Source organism: Lemur catta, chromosome 2 (assembly GCF_020740605.2).
Source record: "Lemur catta isolate mLemCat1 chromosome 2, mLemCat1.pri, whole genome shotgun sequence".
NCBI lineage: Eukaryota > Metazoa > Chordata > Mammalia > Primates > Lemuridae > Lemur > Lemur catta.
This window is the reverse complement of record NC_059129.1, coordinates 60,143,952-60,157,594: the sequence shown is the minus strand read 5'-3', so window position 1 is coordinate 60,157,594 and position 13,643 is coordinate 60,143,952. Positions and strand designations below refer to the sequence as shown.

General features: G+C 42.0%; 1 protein-coding gene across 2 annotated transcripts in view; it reads left to right on the top strand.

Moving 5' to 3' along the window:
- The window catches only part of CILK1 (ciliogenesis associated kinase 1), a 57,451-nt gene extending 44,882 nt beyond the window's left edge, over window positions 1–12,569 (top strand). The window contains exons 9-14 of one of the 2 annotated variants that reach the window (XM_045543755.1): window positions 640–960; window positions 2,353–2,543; window positions 2,663–2,811; window positions 5,193–5,321; window positions 7,784–7,906; window positions 8,941–12,569. In XM_045543755.1, the coding sequence (XP_045399711.1) occupies window positions 640–960; window positions 2,353–2,543; window positions 2,663–2,811; window positions 5,193–5,321; window positions 7,784–7,906; window positions 8,941–9,095 (1,068 nt within the window). In that variant the 3' untranslated portion in view covers window positions 9,096–12,569. The remainder of the gene's footprint in view (window positions 1–639; window positions 961–2,352; window positions 2,544–2,662; window positions 2,812–5,192; window positions 5,322–7,783; window positions 7,907–8,940) is intronic. The other variant, XM_045543754.1, reaches the window with a different exon arrangement.
- The last annotated feature ends 1,074 nt before the right edge of the window (window positions 12,570–13,643 follow it).

Genomic DNA, 13,643 nt, shown 5'->3' with positions numbered 1-13,643 from the left:
TAAGAAAAATTATGTTCAATGCCTTTCATTCAAAAAGACAAGGGAATCTTTCAGAAAGAATTATAAACTCCCAAACTTTAAGATTTAGAAAACTTGATTATCCAGAACAACTGACAGGGTTTAGTTGTAAGTTGGTCTTGATAGGGAAGCTTAACTATACTGTGTATTACACCGTTGGCACTTCTGGGGTAAAAATGTACCTGCTCATTTTGTAGTTGATTCTTCAGAGTCCTCCAGGATCATGTTTGGCCCTTTCAATTTTATATTAGCTTTTTCTCTCTCTATGGAATGAGGAAATAGGTTTAGAAGGGTCAGATATATTTAAGACACGTAGCACATGAACTACAAAACCAGGATCTGTGTTGAGCCACAATGCTTTCCAGAAGTAGCGTAGGTAGCAGCATTGTAACTGGATACTTTATCCAGGTAATTTAAAGTGTTGCAACCAGAGCATGTATTTTATGGTATCTTAGTTAAGGAAAATTGCAAGGGGTGTTGCAAATTCAGGATGCTGTTTTTATAGGTGGGTTGGACTAAGAAACTGTAGTAAAACAGTGACATGAAATATAGCCCAGTGATCACGGTGATATTAACTTTCCTGACTGGACTTTTCTCCTAAAGCCATCTTTGTCATTTCAGGCGCTTCGATATCCTTACTTCCAGGTTGGCCACCCACTGGGTAGCACCACACAGAGCCTTCAGGATCCAGGAAAAACACACAGAGATGTCCTGGAAAAGGCAGGCCCACCTCCTCATATTAAGCCAGCCCCTCCTGCCCAGCCCCCGCCCAAGCCACACCTGCGGATTTCTGCACGACAGCATCAAACCAGCCAGCCCCCTCAGCATCTCCTGTGCCCCTACAAAGCAGAGGCCTCCAGGACAGATCCCCCGAGCCAGCCCCAGGAGGACAAGCCCAGCCCGCTGCTTTTCCCGTCCGTCCACAACAAGAACCCTCAGCCGGTGAGCATCCAGGGCTCACCAGTGAGCTTTGTGTCTGGCGTGTTCCTCTTCCGACCCCACTTCCTGGGTGAAACATTTTCCTTCTCAATATGTGAGGTCTAATTATGTCAGATTTATCTTTGCAACAGCATGGAATTGTGAAAAGACCTTTGGCTCTGGAACTAAAGATCTCAATTCAGGTTCTGGCTCTGCCTCTTTACGGACGGTGCAGCCCCTGGGGAGCTGCAGTGGGGAGGTGGTCGAGAGCTGGACTCTGCAGCCGGGTCGCCAGGGTCTCAAACCTCAGCTCTGCTGTGGGACAGCTCGATGCCCTGGGCACACCCCCTGCTCTCTCTGCTCCTCATTTTCACATCTATAAAATAAGGATTATAATAGCACCTACCTGATACGACTAGTACCTAGCACACCTAGTTAGAACTCGATAAATGTTAGTCATTGTTATTCTGAATCCCTGCGGACTCAGTTTCCTCATCTGTAAAATGAAGATCATAATGCATATCTTGCCTACCAGACAGGGTCATTCATGAGGATCAAAGGCCGTGATACCTGTGAAGATGCGTTGAAAATAACAAAGTGCCACACTCATATTTGTAGAGCGTTATTTATATGAATGTCATTAACGCTGGGCTATTATCTGAGCCCAGACCTTTCTTCTCCTCTTGCCCTGGTTTTCAAAAGGAAACCATGAGTGTTGGATTCAGTAAAATGATCACCTGACAAGGGAGTCTAGCCTTCATTAGCTTTGTAATGCTGTCTGAAGAGTCTGACTTTCTAACAACTTTATGCAAAAGTAGCACTTTTCCTGTCAACTCATATTTGCTGAGTACTGGCTCCCAACTAGCAGGAAGGACGTGAGATTGCCAGAGGTTGCAAGGATGGTTTGGAAGTGGTGTGTGTTTACAAGTTTTCTGCTGTAGCTAATTCTCTAGTTGAGAGATAGTATCCAGGTCTACTAAGAAGGCAAAGAAGGCATTATTTGCATTGTTTTCTGTAAAAGAGCAGGCTGGCTGACATCTGAGCCAGGATTTCTTACATCTCTGTTTGTAACAGTGGAAATCGTGTTAACTCGTTAAGGGATGAGGCCTGAATGAGAATCCAGCCATCTTCCTAGTATGTGAGAAGGATCTTAAATTTCTTTTTTTAAATCCTTATTTTATACAACTTAGTGTCCTGAATGGATGACAATCAATGTAATGTGTGCAGGGTAGGTGAGGCCGAAGGTCTGGGAATGTGTCTTCCACAATTGCCTTTCCAGATAAGCAGTGCATATTGGGGAACATCGTGCTCTAGAATCCTCCTTCTCATAACACGGGAAATTCAGAATGAGGGTTACTCATGGATGAGCTTTATTAATGACAAGTCCTGCTTTTTCCTCCCCTCTTATATACACAGAAGATCCTCACTGGCCTAGAGCACAAAAATGGTGAGATCAAGCCAAAGAGCAGGAGAAGGTGGGGTCTAATTTCCAGGTCATCAAAGGATTCTGAGGATTGGGCTGACCTGGAGGACTTTGATTTCAGTCCATCCCTCACCAGGATTGACCTGAAAAACAAGAAGAGACAGAGCGATGACACTCTCTGCAGGCAAGTGCGCTGCTTGTATCTGTGAACAGACTGGATATGGGATTCGTGAGATCGTCTGTACCTATCTGATGGTCCCCTGTCCCCGTCGTGCTGACCTGAGCCACGTTCTCTTGATTCAGATTTGAGAGCGTTTTGGACCTGAAGCCCTCTGAGCCCGTGGGCACAGGAAATAGCGCCCCGACCCAGACTTCACATCAGCGGCGGGACACGCCAACCCTGAGGTCCGCAGCCAAGCAGCACTACTTGAAGCACTCCCGATACTTGCCTGGTAATATACACGTGACTTGCCTTTATGTTGATTATTGGTAAGAAATCTTGTCCTTGGAATCACATATTCACAAAGATTCTGTTTTAGAAGGCAAGTCCTTGGGGGCTTTTCTTCAGAACTGGTGGGAACATCATAGAAATATTTGCTGAAGCCCAGGCCTTACATTTTTATCTTTTGTAGTCCCCTAAGATAAGAAATTTGGTCTAAGAAACTGGATCCAGCCTCCAGGGAGGGAGGAAGTGGTAAGAGTGAGGCAGCATGTCGGACGCCCCTCTGCCAGTCCAGGGTTCGGAGCCGTTGCCAGCCAGGAAGGCAGGGTAGCAGCTTAGTCACACCATCCGGGTAGTACTAAGTGTCAGCACTGTAGTTTGGTGGGTACCCAAGCCTTTCTCTGTATTCTCCATATTCCAAGCTTATGGCATTAGCCAATCATTCATTCACAAATTCATTTGTCAATAAATATGTGTTTAAGTATCTACTGTGTGCAAAGCACTGGGAATTCTGTGGCAAACAAAACAACCAAGTAGGGCCACTGGATTGCACAATGCCAGGGAGCCCCTTCATGTTGTAGGCTACATGGTGGCTTTCTACAGCAGCCCTGCAGACACATCCCCGCCCCACACAGCTGGTAGCCAGTGGTGGCAGAGAGACTCCAACAAAGAGATCAGCAGTAATCACAGATGGTGATAGGGTCATCAGGAAAGGCCTTTCTGAGGAAGCGACTCAGCTGGGCCCCAAAGAATGAGGAGGAACCAAATGTGCAGAGAACCGAGAAAAAAGCACACCAGGCAGAGGAAACAGCAAGTGCAAAGGCCCAGGGGCAGGAAAGGGCTCAGACTATGAGAGGAGCAGCAGAGGCCAGTGTGGCCAGAGCATAGTAACGTAGTAAGAGAAGAGGTGATATAGTATATAGTACGAGGCAGCTTTGGGGAGCTTGTGAGAAATTTGGATTTTATTTCATGAGCAGTGGGAAGTTCACAAAGGGTTTTTTTTTTTTTTTTTTTTTTTTTTTTTGGAGACAGAGTCTCGTTCTGTTGCCCAGGCTAGAGTGCCATGGTGTCAGCCTAGCTCACAGCAACCTCAAACTCCTGGGCTTAAGCAATCCTCCTGCCTCAGCCTCCTGAGTAGCTGGGACTATAGGCATGCGCCACCATGCCCGGCTAATTTTTTTTTTTTTTTTGTATATATATATTTTAGCTGTCCAAATCATTTCTTTCTACTTTTAGTAGAGATGGGGTCTCACTCTTGCTCAGGCTGGTCTCGAACTCCTGACCTCGAGCGATCCTCCCGCCTTGGCCTGCCAGAGTGCTAGGATTACAACCATGAGCCACCACACCTGGCCCATGAAGGGTTTTAATTGGGGGAGTGATGTGGTTTTATCTACATTTGTGTGCAGAGTAGGTGAGGGGCCAGCAGGCTGTAGCTGTCGTCCAGGTGAGGAGAGTGGTGGCAGGGCTCGGGGTGTGGTCAGAAGGGAGGGACGGGGCTGGGAATGTCAGGCCCTCCTGCTGCATGAAATTCCTCGCCCTCTGGTTGGGAATACGGCTTCTAAACGCCGTCAGTCTCCATCAGGATTGACACTGTGGTCTTAGAAGCGTGGCTTGACAGTTCCCAGGATGACCTGGAAGAAGAGCGAGCAGATGACAGGTATAGAGTGATCCAGGTGTGAGAGGAGAGAGGACACAAACTACAGCAACCCCAGGCAGTAAGGAGCAGCGAGTGGATTGGAGAGTTATTTCGCTTCGTCTCTAGGGGAAGAAGGAGAAGGATAAAAGAGGAATTCAAACTTTCAGTTCTGAAAAATAGTTGCAGTGCCTGTGGGAACACGAGCAGTCTAGGGGGCCAGTGGTCTGCCTTGAGGTCAAGGTGGTGGAGGTCGAGGCCATGGTCTGGGAGGCCTTGGATGTGAGGGCGCAGCGTCAGTGAGGGTTGTTGGTCCCAACCAGAGTCATCAGCACGTGGTAGCAGCAATGGTCCAGGTCAGGTGAGAAGATGGAACCTCAGGGGACAGAAGACGCCGAAAAGGAACGGAAGGCTGCAGGGCTGGGGGACGGGTGGGGAAGAAGCTGTAAGGGTGACTGAAGGCAAGTGGCTCGTGAAGGGGGAAGGTTAGAATGTCCAGGAGCACTGAAGCCCAGGACAGCACCCGAGGGTCAAGACTTGGGACAGATCTGTTGGTAGAAGCGCTAGAGGCCTCTCTCAGGCAACCACAGGTGAGACAGCATCTTTCCTCTGCCATCTGTCAGTTGACGTCATCACCATCAGTTTTTGCTTTGGTTATTGCACCATAGTTTTTGACAAATTAGATTCTGCATTCATTTCTAGTCTGGTGCAAGATTAAATATGTATTTTGCATCTTAAAATCATTTCTTCTCTGTTAGGAATAAATATAAGAAATGGAATACTCTCGAACTCAGGCAAGGACTTTACTCCACCTAATCCATGGTCTAGTTCTGGTTTGTCTGGAAAATCTTCAGGGACAGTATCAGTAATCAGCAAAATAAATTCAGGTGAGTAATGGTTTTTAGCTCCTGACACACAAAAAGCAAATCCCCTGGACAGGGCAAGGTGAGTACCGAGAGCCAGGGGACGAGCTGTGGCAGCACGAGTGCCTTTGTGGTGTGAAAGCCCAGGCGTCTGTTCCAGCCCTGCCCTCCTCTCTCGGCAGCAGGCCCCGGGGACCCAGCCAGTTCCCAAGGGGATCTGCTCGCAAGAGTGGCCGGAGAGTCTAGTCATCCCTGGCTCAAGGGAAAAGCAAACACAACTTCGCAGACTCCTACCAGGCCTGATGTCTGAGGCCCTGGCTGCATCTGCCTTGTTCCACGTCATTTTCACCCACACAGGCAGCACCTGCTGTGTGCTGTTTCCCCTCCCACATTGCTGGGTGAACATCTGGGCTCTGCTTCTTTCTGCCTTCATCCATTAGCTGTTTGTTTATTTTAAGGAAACAAAAAAGAAAGCAATAATATATTAATACTCACGTACCCACCACCCAGCATAAGACGTCAAACTTTGCAAATACTCATGAAGCCCAGTGTCTAGGCCTTTCCCTCTCTCTCTCTTCCTTCCCCCCACCTTCCACTTCAGTATGATTTGAGTGGTGATCATTCCCATGCACTTTTATGTTTCTTAATTTCAAAATATTGAGGGGATGCAAATGTTTTTGTTACATGGATACCTTTTGTAATGCTTAAGTCAGGATTTTAGTGTGCTCAACAGCTGAATAGTGTTTAGTGTTCATCGTGCCCGATAGATAAGTTTTTACCCCTCCCCCCTCCTCTTCTTGATTTCCAATGACCTTTTTTTTTAATTTTTTTAAATTATTCCAATGATCTTTACATCTCTTTGTGCCCATGTGTACCAATCAATTAGCTGCCAATTATTAGTGAGAACATGTGGTGTTTGTTTTTCCATTCCTGAGATGCTTCACTTAGGATAATGGTCTCCAGTTCCAGCATGCACTTTTTAAAAATGTGTATGAAATTCATAGTGTGGTTTTACATGTTTTGAAATTTATATGAACATAATCCTAGATTGCCAGTTCACTCATTGTAATAAATATGTGTGTAGCAAGTATACATATATATCATATATTATATAACATATATAATATATAACTATACAATGCTATAATTTATTATTTATACTAGACCGTAATTTATTTATTCCTTCTCTTCTTGACAAACACATAAGTTGTTTGCAACTTTTGCTATTAGGGTGCTGAAATGAGCATTATTGTACATACTGTCTTGTGCACACATGTAAGGGTTTCTCTGAGTGTATTAACTAGAAGTAAACATTTTGGGTTAAAGGGTGTGCCATCTTCAACTTTACAGATATTGCCAAATTGCTCTCCGGCAGGGTGTGGGAGTTGTACTACATCCTTGATGCCACTTGGTACTGTCAAGACTAAAATTTGTGCTAATCTGATGTGTGTGAAATGGTATCTTACTGTGATTTAAACTTGCATGTCCTGTTTACTAATGAGGTTCATTATCTTTTCTTGTGTTTATTGACTATACTTTTTTCCCTTTTGTGACTTACTCATTTAAATTCTTTTCCCATATTTCTTCATTCACTAAAGTACAAAATGCACCCCAGCTGACCAACACAACTCCTCACACATGCATTCCAGACCATGGTTCCCACTCTGCCTGCAGCAGCTGCCCAGAATGCTCTGTGGTGTGAAGACAGAGTAACTCTATCACTTACCACCTTTTCCTAATGGTTGAACTTCTATTTGTATAATGGACAATAATAGCATTCTTCATTATCCATGTGTACCTGTAAGCATTATAGGTGTTCATTCACTCATCATTAACTGATTACCCGCTATATGCAAGGCATTCTATTAATGTCTCTGAATGCAAAGATGAGTAGCATACAGTCTCTGCCCTTAAAGCACTCTCAAAGGGAAATGACATAAAAAGTGAATATATTTAATATTTTAAAATAATGGTTAGATTTTCCTGATTATGGACAAGAATATTTACTGTATAATTATTTGGAATAGCTAAATAATTTAAGATAACTTGTGCATTGATCAATAAGCAATGGTTAAATGAATTATGGTTTAGCTATACTCTAGGATTTGCATATACTGACTGACATGGTAGGATAACTGTTCTATATTGTGGAGTGAAAAAAGCAAATGTCAGAACAGGCTAAAGCTACTTTTACAAAAAATAAAGAAAAATTTCAAATTTCCCTCTTTTTTACATTAACAAATACACAACCTTCTATTTTGGTTGCTGTCTATAGGAGCAGCACTGTGTTTGCCCTTCCTGATCTTTCTGACGGTGTGGCATGGTGGAATGCTCTGCTCAGAATTCACTGTTTCTATCATAATTCTTTTTTTTCCCCCTAAAAGTAAAAACTTAATTCTTTATTGTTCTGCACTGCTATCCTTTAACACTGTTGGTGTCCTGTGTACATGTCTTTGTAGTAATGAGCTTTTGCTTTTGCAAATCAGTTGGTTCCGGCTCTACAAGTTCTAGTGGACTGACTGGAAACTATATCCCTTCCTTTCTGAAAAAAGAAATTGGTTCTGCTATGCAGAGGGTACACCTGGCACCTATTCCAAATCCTTCCCCTGGTAAGTTCTATTTCAGATTATTCATGAATTGATTCAACAAATAGTTATTGAACAACACAGCTGCTTCGTGCCAGGCATGTTGTAGGCCTGGAGTCCACCAACGAATGAGACAGAACTCCCTACCTTCGGGGAACTTGCACTCTGCAGAAAATAAATGAACCAAATAAGTACTATATAGCATGTAGTATCAGTTGCTTACTGATAGCGCTAAGGAGAAAGATAAAGCAGGCAGGAAGTAGGGTTGGGGCAGTTGGAGCACGGGGTGCAGATCACAATTTCAAATAGGGTAGCCAGAGAAGAGCTCACCGCAAAAGAATTGTTGAGTAAAGCCCTGAAGGATGTCACTGAGTAAGCATGCAATATGAGTGGCACTATTCCAGACATGGGATTCTTATGTGCCTGGGCTTTGAGACAGAACAGGCATGGCAAATGCAAGGAGTAGCAAGGAGGCCAGAGGACAGTAGTGGCATGAGGGGGCATAGCAAGATGAGGTCAGGGGTGACAAGAGGCCTGATGGCATGAGGACTTGCAGCAGGCCACTGTAAGCGTGTTGTCATTGACTCTGAGCAACGTGGCAGCCCCTGGAGCAGGGCTGAGTAGAGAAGTGTGGTGATCTGAGAGCCATCCTCACAGGTTCCCTTAAGCTGCTGGTTGTCGTGAGACTGAAGCAGGAGCAAGGTAGGAAGCAGGGAAACCAATTAGGGGGCTGTTGCAATTATCCAGGCAACAAATGATGCTGGCTTGGGCCCAGGGTGGTAATAATTGAGTTGGTAAAAAGTTGCCAGATCCTGAGTAGTACATTTGGAAGACAGAGCCAGCAGGAGGTGCTGACGAATTGTAAGTGGGATATGAAAAAGAGAGAGGAGTCAAGAATGATACCAATATTTTTGGCCTGACAACTATAAAATGGGGTTGTCCTTAACTGCAATTGGGAAGACTCATTTTCTGACATTTTTGTCACCAGCATGCATTTATTTGCACTTTGCTCGCATGGGTCCCATGTCATTTAGGCCAGCCTTCTTCTGTCATTGCAGGTTATTCTTCCCTGAAGGCCATGAGACCTCATCCCGGGCGACCTTTCTTCCACACCCAGCCTAGAAGCACTCCTGGGTTGATACCACGGCCTTCAGCCGCCCAGCCAGTGCACGGCCGGACAGACTGGGCTTCCAAGTACGTGTCTCGGCGATGAGTGACATCTTGGCAATGAAGCCCTTCACAGGGAGCTGCAGGACACTTTCCCGCAGCCCACTGGTGTTTTACCTGCAAGAAATGTGCAGAGGGTATAAAAGCAAACCAATGCTTTATAGTTATTCTTCTGAACTAAGACATTTCAATATTTTTTTTAAAGTTTTTTTTTAAATATTGTTTTGAATGCAATACCCTTTTTTTGTATAAAATTATTTTATTCTAAAACTGGGTCCCATTATTTTCTTAAGCAACCGCATTTTGTATATATGGGTTATGTTTTAGCATTTTATACAGTCAACTTTGTAATGGACTTTTTAAAGATTAATTGATTTTCCTTTGGGGTTCCAGATAATATTTTATACAGATTTTGAAAAATGTAATAATATTAATGCAGTATTGCAACAAGGGTGCAATTGAAGGCTGTGCGATACAGAGAGTTATTTACTCCGTGTGTGGATATTTGTAAAGTGGTTAAATTTTAAATGTGGCTCATTAGGTACGTCCTTCAGGCTTTCTTGGACTGATGTTAGAACAGTGATCCTCTACTTTTCTTAATATCATGTCAAAGGTTTGATTTTTTTGATACCACTGTGGTGTTCTAAAAGTACTATTATGTAACTTTGTTTTATTTTTGCTCCCCAGACGAAAGAACTCTAAGCAAATATTTTTTGAAATTTTTACCACACCCTTAAATGTGGTTGTAGATATCAAATGAAACCAAACTTAATCATGCTATGCCACCACATTCTATTTTCTCCCATTTTTGAAATCAAATTGTGTAAGTACCCATAAAAGGAGAGACTTTCACATCAAAAGGTTCTCAACAGTTCTCAACATAAAAGTTAACACAGTCAATGAAACTTCTATGCCCGCCAAGACACATGACCAAAAAACCAAGCAACAGAAGGTTTTCGATTATAATAACTGAAATGGAATTTTATATTCAGTTCAGTTTCTCAGGCCTGGCTAGAACAGCCAGTGACTAACCTTCTGTCCCAGCCAAATTCTCAGGACAATTTGGGGAGCAGAGAAGAGTTATGGCAGAGATTCCACTTACATAGGAAGCCACGGTTGCCTGATGTTAGTGTCCGTAGCATGCCACATTTGAACTCCTAACCCTGGTGTAGCTTCTTTCAAGAGTGAGAACTCTATTTGTTGGACAGAGGCTGTTCCATTGAGAGGAATGTTTACAGCAATTTTGAAAATGACAAAGCTAGTTTGGAGACTGAAAAAGAAAAAAGGTCCACTCTCATCCATCTCTGTATGACACTTTTGCCCCTACCGGGAAGGTCACCATCCGTGAACACAGTGTGATCTCAACAGTGTATTGACTCATTCTCCCAGAGCTCAAAGTACTCCCTCTTGGTTCCAGGTTCCAGGAGGCAGCAAGTTGAACCTTATGAAATGATCATTTTTGTAGGTTAAAGTGGTGGGTTAAATGGATATAGGCACTTTCACATGGTTCAATTTAATAAGTTGGTAAATGATTGCTTGTATTAATAATATGTTGTAGCCTGAATAAATTACTGTGGTTTCCAAGGGGTCCTAACCTAAAATCAGGGAGTAATGTATGTTTTGGAGATTCTGACTCAAATATATACTTGACCAAGCACTATGATCCCTCGGGGCGTGAGATAAGCACAGGATGGATGTGGATTTGATAGGTCATATTTTCCTGTTACCAAGCTGGCGGCAAAGCTTCAGAAAATATGTATGCAAGCACAACTTGAGGCTGAATTCAATTCTGTATTATATTCTCAATTCATTACCTAAAGCAGCAGAAAATGTGTTTTCAGAGATGAGTCCTTTACTATGAGGTTACTATTTATTTTCCTTTTGTGTATTATATATAAAAAGTAAATTAATCTTTAACCTTGCCAGAAAGCTGGTTTTAAATTGTAAATATCCCTTAGAAAAGCAAATACATCATTTAATATCATATTCTTGGTACTCTAGCTTATGTTAAGGTCATTACATTTTTTCTAATGAAAAAGCTAGTTACCTGGTTATTACACATTGTAAAACTGTTTTTCTAATACTTTCCTAGGGCTCAACTTAAGAAAATACTTTACTTTCTTCTTCCTTTTACTCTTTCCTTTGTTTACCAGAAAACAACTTCCCCTGGGAAGCCAAACATGTTTATTCATATGAAAATCAAGTAGCTGATGTGTAGTTGAGAAAACTAGAAAGACTGAAAAAAACAGCCTAAATTCTAAAGAACTAGCAAAATCCTATGAAGTACTTTTCCCTCCTGGAATGGGTAAAGGACAAATTGTGTGTACAAGCTATGTACTATTGAAGGGAATGGTGACTATTTTTTAAATGAAAATAAAATTATAGAATTGTTATTATAGAATTACAAAATGTAACATAAGACACCAACCGGAATGATAAGTGTAACTGTTATCTATCCATGACCATACTTCATTTACAGGCAGAAAGCTTTTTGGGGCATCAGGAAATGGTACAGGGTTGGTTCTCATTCCATGCCCAAAGGTTCAGTGACCCTGGTGTGCCTCAGCCAGGGCAAGCACAGCAGGACAACTGCATTTGCGTAAAAGCTACTCTGGGCACGATTGTTCATTTTATAAAATTCCATTAATTACCAAGCCCTCATCCAGCTCATGTATGATAGGATTTATGAAGGAAGAAAATTGATTTTCAAACAATTTTTTAGACACATTTCTTGCTTTAGAGGACTATATACATCTAATAAAGTGACTCTGTGTCATCTTCTGGAGTTATCAAACATTGAATACAATCAAGGCAACATAAGATAAGAATTTTTTTGTTAAAAAGTGCAAATACAGGTACTGTCGGAGTTAATGGGCACCATGTTTTCTCATGAAGTAGCTTTTCCCTACCATCAAGCCATTGTTTTGTGCCATTTAGGAGAGGGGAAAAGGGAATTTAGGCGCTCCATCTCAACTCAGTGTGTGACCAAAAGCAATATGTTTATAAGAAAATGTTTGACATACTAATTATGTCATTTTAAGCATACTGTTGCAATGTGTTTGTTTAATGTATGTGGTTTCTTTTTAGAATTATTTTTGCAGTTTCCAACCAAATGTACTGTACTTTCATATAATTTATTGTGAGGACCTTCTCATGGAAACCATTAAGAAGACAAACTGGAGGCAAATATCACATTAATCTGTATTATCAGGTTCTTACAGACACTGTGCTAATGTGAATTTAAAATGACCTGAACAAAGTCTTTCTGATCTCAGATATCTCAACACAGATAGCAGTTTAGTCACCTGATTGGATTACAATGGAGTAACTGATGATATATTTATTTATAAAGCAGATATTCATAATGATAAGATAGGAGGACAGAAAACCACTTAAGCAAGACCCTTCTGAAATAAAATGTTGCTTTTTGAATAGTTTGTCCTAAGTTGTTTAAAAACGTTAACTTTATGTAAGGAAAATTCTCCTGCTCCGAATAAAGTTGCAGTTTAAGAAAAGTTGATTGGAGTGTTCTGTTTTTGTTTTCATGTTCTTCCATTAGTATTTCCTAATTTTCATACATTATTTCATATGGAACTTTGATGTTTTATAATTTCTTAATGCTTGTGTTGGTGAATCCCTAAATGTGCCTCTCACCATCAGAACACAGCAACCTTACTGTGTAATCGTGGGCATTTGTCTAACTTATTGGTATCATGCTGGGCACTCTCTGCCCCTTCAGAAGCCCTGAAGAAGTTGTTTCAAGCTCTCAGTCATCCTTCCTGATAAGAAAACCTGCCGTTAGAATAGAGTCTCTGACACTGGTCACTTACAGCTAAGGCTGAATTTAATTTAAGCCGATTGTTTCCCTCTTCTCTTAAACCGAGATTTGAAGCTCTTGATTTTTGTTCAAGCAATTTTAGCCATGTCTGAGTGGACAGGTGAAGGGTTAAGGCTGAAAGGACTTCCCAGGGCCTCTCAAAGTATATCAGGTAGGTAGGCAGGTGGGTAGATGATAAATAGGATGAGTGAGACTGTCCCAGACCCAGGGCAACTCCAAGGGTCCCCAAGAACAGGATGATTTCAGGGCCTTCCAAGGAATAAAATCACTTTGGGGTACCTGTCATAGGATGGCAGAATTATTATAACAGGATCTTTCATTTCTTCACAAGGCTGTGTAATAATAGAGTCTTATGAGACTACCTCAGTTATTCTTTGAGGTGAACAAGGCTGCTAGGCTGATGTTGCCCCTATTTTATAAGGTTAACATCTGAAATTGCCATTTTTGAAGGTTAAAATAGTAAGCTATCAGCAATCTGATGATTCAATCAATTAGAATTAAGGAAATAGAGATAAGTGCTTGGTTTAAATGTCTGATAAAAACTGTCACAAAAGACTATAAAAACCACAACCTGGCACAAAGGCTTTACATGAAAATTGCTGGCATCACACTTGTTATTTATCTTGATAGCAAAGGATAATTATTTCAAAACAATTAGGTAATCCTCTCCATTTTCCCCTTTAAAACCCTTTGTCTTTTTTTACCTCCCTGAATACACGTATAGTGTACTATGGCATGTGTATTGCCATTGCAATG